The sequence below is a fragment of the Macrobrachium nipponense genome, chromosome 1 (assembly GCF_015104395.2).
Source record: "Macrobrachium nipponense isolate FS-2020 chromosome 1, ASM1510439v2, whole genome shotgun sequence".
Lineage (NCBI taxonomy): Eukaryota > Metazoa > Arthropoda > Malacostraca > Decapoda > Palaemonidae > Macrobrachium > Macrobrachium nipponense.
Window position 1 is genome coordinate 30,992,105 of NC_087200.1, and position 10,000 is coordinate 31,002,104.

A 10,000-nucleotide genomic window follows, 5' to 3' on the forward strand; every position below is an offset into this window, starting at 1 on the left:
ATTGATGCATTAGGAAAAAGAATGCCAAAAGCATGCAAACTGTGTAAGGTTTGGTATAGCATAGTCAATCCACAAAACCTAATCAGAAAATGTGCTGCATGCAACATTCCGACCCATCCACAGTGTGCTGAGGTAATACAAGATTTGAGAAAAGATACAAGAATTTTTTGTTCAACATGTCTATCATGGATAGATAGACAATGTTATTAAATCAAGATTGAATGTACAAATAGTTGAGGATGAAGAAGAAGAGGAAGAGGAAGAAGAAGAAGAAAAAGAAGAAGAGGAAAACGAAGAGAAGTAAACAAAAATGAAATGAACAGAAAAAAATAAAAATAAGGAAAACAAAGAACAGATAAAAGTATGGATGCAGAGATACTCATTGATACTACATATGGGAGGCAATAAAGCAGCATACCTACGAAGAAATAAAGTACGATATGACAACAGAAAAAGCAATCCGAAGAGGCTCTACCCAGATCTATACAATGACGGGAAAGAGGTAAAAAAACATAGACAAGAAAGACAAAATCTGCAACCTTTTGAAAAGAGGAATTGCAGATTTGGAGAAAGATGTTACTACAACATCCTAAGATATGTCAAAACTATGAAATATATGGTAAATGTGCATACTTAGATGGATATGGGATGATTGCAGAGATCTGCATCCAAAATATGTAAAAACTAAAAGAAGGAAAAGGATGTAAGTTCGACAAAAAAATGCAAATATATGCACCCTGTAGCCATGAAGTCAATAATCAAATAAATAACCAACCAAGTAATAAAATCCAAAATAAGAAAGAAACAAATAAGAGAGAAATCAAGAATATCAGGTAAAGAGAAAAGCGAAACCACCAATGAGATATGCAGAGGTGTCAGCAAAAAATTTCAAAGCATCAGCTCCGAAATTCTACTCAAGAGATAATAACTGTATTTATATGCAAGAGGATATTGCATAAACGGAGAAAATTGCAGATTCAGACACAAAATGAATAATTATGATGAAGGAAGATCAAATATTATGGAAAAGTTGGATTTTTAATGTCAGAATTTCTGGAAATGAAAAAAAGAACAACATACCAGAACAGGAAAGAGACATGGGAAAATCCTTATTACTACCAGTATTAAATGAAGGAGAAAACACGCAAACCATCATAGTGATGAATGCCGCATTGTTTAGTTTACGAGTAACTCAAAAAGAAAATAGAGTACTTAGAAGAACTAAACCCAAAATGAAAAGAAAATAGGGAATATAATGAATAAATAGGTTAGAAACCTGTTATTCCCAAAGAGACTGGGAATGGATGGATCAAATAAAAGGGTTCCAAACTTATCGATCAGATAGAAAAAATCAGGAATCAAGGGGAACCGCAATATATGGGAAAGCAAAAACAGGAAAAATATATGAGAAATATAGTAACTCAGAATGTGAACTAATAGCGGTAGAATTTGAATCTGAAAAATTGATGAACATAGTAATATATAGACCTCCTAATACTAAAGAGTTTGACTTAATAATTGAAAAACAAAAATTGGATGATATATGTAGAAATCACAAGACTGACTATTCTCCTATCTGGTGACTTCAACTTTCCTTTCGTAGAATGGAAAGAACGAATAGGAGATTGTGGTTGTACTTATACATATAAAAAAAGAGAGTATAGTAGTGCAGAAGATAAGAGGCAATTTGAAAAGCTATTAGATAGCTACTAGAATACAACATTCAACAAATAAATCACCTGCCAACAAGAAAGGAAAATACTTTAGACCTAGTATTTGTGAACGAGATGATTATGTTAAAGAAATAATAGTTTATAATGCGAGTATTTCAGACCTAATGTCATAGAATTAACAGTTCATTCCAAAGCAAGCGAAAATAGAGATAAGCAAGAAATGAAAAAAGTGGGAAGGATATGGAAAATACAACTTCTACAGTAAAAATATAAAATGGTCAGAAATTAATGAAGAATTAAACAAAAGATTTGGGATAACATTTTCGTAAGTGGATGACATAAGGAGTTAAATACGGAGATATTATATAAAATTGGAGAAAATAGTGGAAAAATATATACCGAAGAAGAAAGTAAACATCATTCATGCATACCAAGAGACAGAAGGATCTTGTTCCAGAAAATCAGAAAGTGGAAAAAAGGTCTTGCAAAAGAAAAAAAATGCATGAAAGTTATAGAACTAAAAAGTAAGATAGAAAATGCAGAACAAAAGATTATACAATCAAAAGAAAATGAAAAACGGGACTTGGAATGAAAAAAACCCTATTAAATATCAAGCAAAACCCAAACTATTATACTCATATGCGAAGAAGATGAAAAAATAAAAGAAGAATAAAAGAAATAGGCCCTCTGAGAATTGAATGGGAGATTAAACGAATGAAAAAAAAAAAGGGAAAAAAAAATTTGCAACATACTGGCAGAACGATATAAGACGAGAATTCACCCCTAGAATAGATAATGAAGATAATGATATAGAAGTAAGGGATGAAAAAAATAGTGAATATTTAGCTGACATAGATATTAATGAAGCTGATATTGTGCAGGCTATTAATGAAATTAAAAATGGAGCTGCTGCAGGGCCTGATGGAATTCCTGCTATTTTGTTAAAGAAAGTAGTTCATTCTATCGCAAAGCCACTTGCAATATTATTAAGACAAGTGTAGATACAGGCAAGATTTATGATGAGCACAAATTAGCATATATTACCCCTACTTTCAAAAGTGGATCAAGACTAGAGGCAAGTAATTATAGGCCTGTGAGTCTAACATCACATATATGAAAGTGTATGAAAAGGGTAATGAAGAAAAATATTATGAAACATTTAATAAAAAATAATTTGTTTAATAAAGGACAACATGGTTTCGTACCCGGAAAAAGTACACAAACCCAACTGTTAGTTCCCACCGTGAGAACATATTCAAAATATGAAAAGCGGAAATGAAACAGATGTGGTTTATTTAGACTTTGCAAAAGCTTTTGATAAAGTAGACCATAATATATTAGCGAAGAAAATTAGAAAAACACAATATCGTGGATAAAGTAGGAAGAGTGGTTAAAAGAATTTTTACACACAGAAAACAGATAGTTATTGCAAACGACGAGAAATCGGGTGAAGCCAAGGTAATATCCGGTGTGCCGCAAGGTACGGTGTTAGCTGCAATACTGTTTGTTATTATGATTGAAGACATAGACAATAATGTTAAGGATTCGGTAGTGAGTAGTTTCGCAGATGACACAAGAATAAGTAGAGAAATTACTTGTGATGAAGATAGGAACGCTCTACTACAAAGAGACCTTAACAAAGTATATGATTGGGCAGAGGTAAATAGGATGGTATTTAACTCTGATAAATTTGAATCAATAAATTATGGAGACAGAGAAAGAAAGCTATATGCATATAAGGGACCTAATAATGAGACCATCACATAAGGAAGCAGTTAAAGACCTTGGTGTGATGATGAATAGGAACATGTTATGCAATGATCAAATAGCAACTCTGTTGGCAAAATGTAAAGCAAAAATGGGAATGTTGTTACGGCACTTCAAAACAAGAAAAGCTGAACACATGATTATGCTTTATAAAACATATGTTCGTAGTCCACTTGAATATTGCAAATATGATATGGTACCCACACTATCAAAAGGATATTGCACAATAGAGAGTGTACAAAGGTCCTTTACAGCTAGAATAGAAGAAGTTAAGGACCTAGACTACTGGGAAAGACTACAATTCTTAAAATTATAGTCTAGAAAGGAGAAGAGAACGCTACATGTAATCAGAGGGGCATGGAAACAGATAGAAGGAATAGCAGAAAATATCATGGAACTAAAAATATCAGAAAGAGCAAGCAGAGGTAGATTAATAGTGCCCAAAACTATACCAGGAAAAATAAGGAAAGCAACACCGGACATTAATCCACTAGACGCACCAGCATCGATAATGCAGCGTCTATTCAATGCGTTGCCAGCTCATCTGAGGAATATATCAGGAGTGAGCGTAGATGTGTTTAAGAATAAGCTCGACAAATATCTAAAACTGGCATCCCAGACCATCCAAGATTGGAAGATGCAAAATATACCAGGAAGATGTACTAGCAACTCTCTGGTAGACATTAGAGGTGCCTCACACTGAGGGACCTGGGGCAACCCGAACAAGATGTAAGGTCTGTAAGGTAAGGTCTCTCTCTCTCTCTCTCTCGTCGTATGCTGCTGCATTGGCGATTGCATCTTTTTACCGAAGTATATAAAGGAATGATAAAAGGGGGCGTGGAAGACAAGCCAGAACAGCTGTCACGTAACGCTCCGATGCCCACGCGCCTTCTGCAGGTATCCGAGTGTGTGTGTGCGCGGTTTATGTCAGGTAATGATGCCAGCAGTGTGAGAGTCTGTTGCTGGCTGGATGCGTTGCGTTGTTTTTTGTGAGTTCTTCGTTTTTTTTTTTTTTTTTTTTGCCAAGGGGGTTGTTGCTTTTTCGATGTTTCTTATGCTGTAAGGGTTTGTGTTCCTTTTTTTTTTTTTTTTTTTTTCTTTTTTTTTTTTTTTTTTTTTTTTACAATCTCAAGATATAGCGATTTTTGTTTGTCAAGTATTTTTTTTTTATTCATTTAAATATTTAACGTTTTTATCAGCCTACTGACAGTTATTTTTAAACTAGTTTTATATAAATTTTAACCACCGTTTTTTTTTATTCTATTTTATTTTGATTTCATCCATTGACGAAGCGAGACATATGGCAGAAACCCATATTTATTTTTTTTCGCTTCCCAGAGAACCGAGATCGATCCCAGTAGGAGAATTAGGTCTCTTTCTTGAAAAATCCAATTTACTTTGTTAACCAAAACATGGATTTAATACCTGAGGGTTGCTTCATCTTTAGCAAAGATTGAGAATGCAATCTCCTGAAAAGTAGCTTGTTCAGTACAAAAAAATCCACAATTATATGAAGTATTCTTGTCCATACTATTCTATCCATTTATTAACTTATTCTTTTAATAAGTGGGATCTCTGCTTTCTGTATTTCACTTTACTTTCTTTTACTTCTCCCTAATGAATACCATATTCTTTGATAGCTTAAATTTTAAGTCAGTGGCTCCTATGGGCTTCCTCCATATGAACAGGTTTCATTTGCTGAATAATAATAATAATAATAATAATAATAATAATAATAATAATAATAAAATAAAATGTAAAAGCAAAGGCTCTCGAACATCGTTCATAATAATAGTAATATTATTATTATTATTATTATTATTATTATTATTATTATTATTATTATTATTATTCAGTAGATGAAACCTGTTCATATGGAGGAAGCCCACAGGAGCCATTGACTTGAAATTCAAGCTCTCAAAGAATATGGTGTTCATTAGGGAGTCTCTTATGGAATTAATTTCCAGAGTCTCTTATACAATTCTTTTCCAGTGTGTCTTGTCGAATTCATTTCCAGAGTCTTATGGAATTCATTTCAAGTGTCTCTTATACAATTCAATTCCAGAGTCTCCTAGTGAATTCATTTCCAGAGTCTCTTTTATAGAATTAATTTCCAGAATCTCCTAGAGAATTCAATTCCAGAGTCTCCTAGTGAATTCATTTCCAGAGTCTCTTTTATAGAATTAATTTCCAGAATCTCCTAGAGAATTCAATTCCAGAATCTCCTAGAGAATTCAATTCCAGAATCTCCTAGAGAATTCATTTCCAGAATCACTTATGGAATTCATATTTAGTGTCTTAGCAATACAATTCATTTCCAGAGACTCTTATCGAATTCATTTCAAGTGTCTCTTATACAATTCAATTCCATAGTCTCCCAGAGAATTCATTTCCAGTCTCTTATCGAATTCATTTCAAGTGTCTTTTATACAATTCATTTCCAGAGTCTCTTATGGAATTCATTTCTAGTGTGTCTTAGCTGTACAATTTATGTAAATAATCACCTGGAGAATTCATTTCCAGAGTCTCTTATGAAATTCATTTCAAGTGTCTCTTATACAATTCAGTTCCATAGTCTCCCAGAGAATTCGTTTCCAGAGTCTCTTATGGAATTCTTTCCAGAGTCTCTTACAAAATTAATTTCCAGAGTCTCTTATGGAATTCTTTCCAGTCTCTTACAAAATTCATTTCCCGAGTCTCTTATGGAATTCATTTCCAGAGTCTTATCGAATTCATTTCAAGTGTCTTTTACAGAATTCATTCCCAGGGTCTTATGGAATTCATTTCCAGTGTGTCTTAGTTATACAATTTATTTAAAGAATCTCCTGGAGAATTCATTTCCAGAGCCTCTAATGGAATTCATTTCCAGTATCTCTTATACAAGTCATTTCCCGTGTCTCTTATACAATCCATTTTCAGAGTCTCTTGGAGAATTCATTTCCAGACTTATACATTTCATTTCCAAAGACTCCTTATCATTCATTTCCAGTAACTTGTATCAGAAGAATTCATTTCCAGACTTATACATTTCATTTCCAAACACTCTTTACCATGCATTTCCAGGAAGTTGTATAAGAATTTTTTTTTTTTTACCATTCTCACGATTCCTTCAACTTTTTAAAACTGTTTTTAAAGGATCTTTTGCCACCACTTACGATTGCTATTTTAATAATAAATTCCTTAGCGAAAATACTGAGCCACCGTTCGACGGATAACCTGGCCTTGCTCTCCATAGGGAACAAAGTAAAGGTGAACTTCTAATAGTTTAAAAGCTAAATGACAAAGCCTCCCAGAAGGGACCAAAATTATGGTGGCTTGAGGTACGCTAAAAAAAAAAAAAAAAAAAAAAAAAATCGCACAAACTCCATGTAAGAGATACTTCCTTATCGGTCAGCCTTCTCTCTCTCTCTCTCTCTCTCTCTCTCTCTCTCTCTCTCTCTCTCCTCTCTTTACTCTCTCTCTCTCTCTTTCCTTCTTCTTCTTCTTCAGTATATACCCAATGTAAGTTTTAAAAATTTGCATGTTGGTATTTTTTTTCGCAAACTACTCATTAATGGCTTTTGGCAATTCGTAAAAATTGTGTTAATTATGGCAATATGCTGTTAACAAATTTTATTTTATTCTCTGATCATGGTAGAGTTGAAAATTTGGAAGGTATATATATGTGAAGTGAAAATTTATGTAAATTTGAAAACATTGGTGATTGAGAGTGTACCATTCCAGTCCACTTCGTCGCAGCGGAGACTCAGTGTTGAAATGTCGCCTGAAAGTCGAAAATTTCAGTAACTTTCACAACAGTGGAGACAGAAAATGGAAATTTTCAGAAAATTTCCGTTAAATTTCGAGTGAAAGTCGAAAATTTCAGTAACTCATAACAATGGAGAAGGAAAATGGAAATTTTCAGTAAATTTCCGTTAAATGTCGACTGGAAGTCGAAAATTTCAGAACCTTTCATAACATTGGAGACGGAAAATGGAAATTTTCAGTAAATTTCCGTTAAATGTCGACTGAAAGTTGAAAATTTCAGTAACTTTCATAACTCTGGAGACGAAAAATTGAAATTTTCAGTAATTTCATGACAAGGGAGACAAAGTGGAAAATTTCGGTAACTGAAAGCGTAAAAAAACTTCAGTAATTTTCACAACAGTAGAGAAAGAAAGTGGAAATTTTCACTCATTTTCAGAACAAGGGTGACTGAAAGTAGAGCATTGCAACAACTTCCATAACACAGGTAACTGAGAATTGGATATTCGTTAAACTTCATACTGGTATAAAAATATATATATATTATTTGTACTCGATAATCATTCAGCCATTTCGGAGGAAAATAATAAGTGAACACACTTCTTCCCCGTTCGAACTCTCGCAGCAGAGGAGGCGGCAAGTGGACGTTTGAGAAACGCCGTGGGCGGCGCTTTTGGAGAAAATGCGTTGGAAGGCAGCAGAATCCTATTTAATTTTTTTCCTTTCTTTCTTTTATCGTATTGGTAACCTTGGCAACAGCCGATCCTTCATTATGCATCATCACCTGCTTCTATTGTCTTTCTGTAGTGCGAGTGTCAATGGGCTTTTCGTCTCTTACTCGGGATTTTCGCGTCGAGGAGGTTCTCAATGGAGCATTTGTCGCCCCCGAATTAACAACCCCTCCCTTTCCGAATTGAATGTTACCGGGTGCGTAGGTCTGGGCTAGGCGATTCACCCGCAGAAATCAGCAGCGTGGGCGCGGGTTGAATGAAAAGTGGTGTGGGTGGACACCTACATACGTTTGCTCGTCTGGTTAGGGGGGGGGAGGGGGGGTTGAGACGGGGTTATTGGGTGGCGAGTGGATCATGGATGGCTGAGGAGGGCCACTGTCGTCTCACTGGGTAGGAGCCTCTATGGAGGTTTGGTGTGGGTCGGCCGGAGGGAGGTCTCGACTCTCGGGAAGTGAGTGAGTGTGTGTGTTTGCGTGTAGGTGCGTGCGTGCGTTGCCACTCTCTCTCTCTCTCTCTCTCTCTCTCTCAGTCCCGAAGGGCGTCTTCTTCTTCGGCTGTTAGTGATGGTCGGTCGGCCGTAGAGTGTGGACCGTATCTCTCTCTCTCCTTTCTCTTTTATTTCTGTCTTGTCGTGTGTGTTGTTGTTTGTTCCTCTATTGAAAATAGGATATTGAAACCAAAAAAGAAAAAAAAAAGAAACTGACCCCCATGTCCATTGGTTCGTTTACCCTGTGATAACACCCGGCGGCGACATGCAAGAGGAGAGAAGTGGTTAGTTTTATTGTGTGTTTTTTTTTCCAAAGTTTATCATATCATATTGATGAAAGGTAGAGGCAGGTAAATATGCTGTTGTTTATAGTTTTTATACACGTGCCCGTGCTTATCTTCTACAGTACCGATCACATGTTTTGGATATTCAGTGCGTGTGTGTGTGTGTGTTTTTAGAAACTGATTCTTCTATTACTTGTCTAACTTGTTTACTGTTTATTCATACGCATATTGCTACACACACTTTGCGTATTGTATTCAATTCTTTCAGTTGAATGCCCCAACGCTCAGTTGGCTCATGTATATGCATACACGTGATATGCATGCTTATTCCATTCACATTTACTCAAGACTGAACCTTGATATGCGTATAGGTGATTGCATTATTCACACACACATACACACACACACACACACACACACATATATATATATATATATATATATATATATATATATATGTGTGTGTGTGTGTGTGTGTGTGTGCGTGAGTGTATGTGTACATATATGTGCGTAGACATATACGTAATACAAATATCCTAATATTCATGGACTATGAATTAAAACAATTCTTGGTTAAAACATGTTATTGATGACCGTAGTTATTTCCAGGATGCTTGATTTGACGTGACTATTACCTTGGTCAAGGATTGTCTTAAGGGAGAAGCACAACTTCTGCGTAGCAAACGATAAACGTAAATATAGTTAATACTATCGAAAAATTGGTAGATCAGGAGAGAAATAGGTGTGTCCTGAGGAGCAGTAAAGTAAAAGATTAAGTGTCCGGGGGAGTGGAGTGTTCTTTGATGGAACGGTTTTGGCAGATGTCCCCTTTTATGTAAAGTGTCCTTTTATGTAAAGTGTCCACTTGCTGTCGGTGATTTGCTAATTAATTTCCCCGTCACGGAGAGACATTGAATTAGTCTAATCAAGGTGTGCATATATATATATATATATATATATATATATATATATAGAGAGAGAGAGAGAGAGAGGAGAGAGAGAGCGAGAGAGAGAGAGAGAGAGAGATATTATAAAGACCATGTTAATACTTTTTTATTTGATGATATAGAGATGTATATTAATTCCCGAATATAGTCACAACATAAAGCTGTATGTTAAATTTACGAATGTAGTTATAGTCTAAGGATTTGGATTAATTATCGAATATAGTTATGATGTAAGGTTTAATACTCTACGAATACATATCCAATCATTCAAAAATATACCGATTATACCTACAAATAGATGCAAAAACATATCTTTTGACATTAACTTCATTGATATTGTCGTTTGTGGAACCAAGCTGATACTGGA

At 35.0% G+C, this 10,000-nt stretch overlaps 1 protein-coding gene across 7 annotated transcripts in view; it reads left to right on the forward strand.

Annotated features, from left to right (window-relative positions):
* The window catches only part of LOC135219210 (protein Smaug homolog 2-like), a 270,478-nt gene that overhangs the window by 178,893 nt on the left and 81,585 nt on the right, over nt 1-10,000 (forward strand). The window contains exon 1 of one of the 7 annotated variants that reach the window (XM_064255781.1): nt 8,447-8,686. The exons of the other annotated variants lie outside the window; for them this stretch is intronic. Within the exon in view, the coding sequence (XP_064111851.1) occupies nt 8,668-8,686 (19 nt within the window). The 5' untranslated portion in view covers nt 8,447-8,667. Of the gene's footprint in view, nt 1-8,446; nt 8,687-10,000 lie in introns of those variants that run through there. 7 annotated transcript variants of the gene reach the window in all.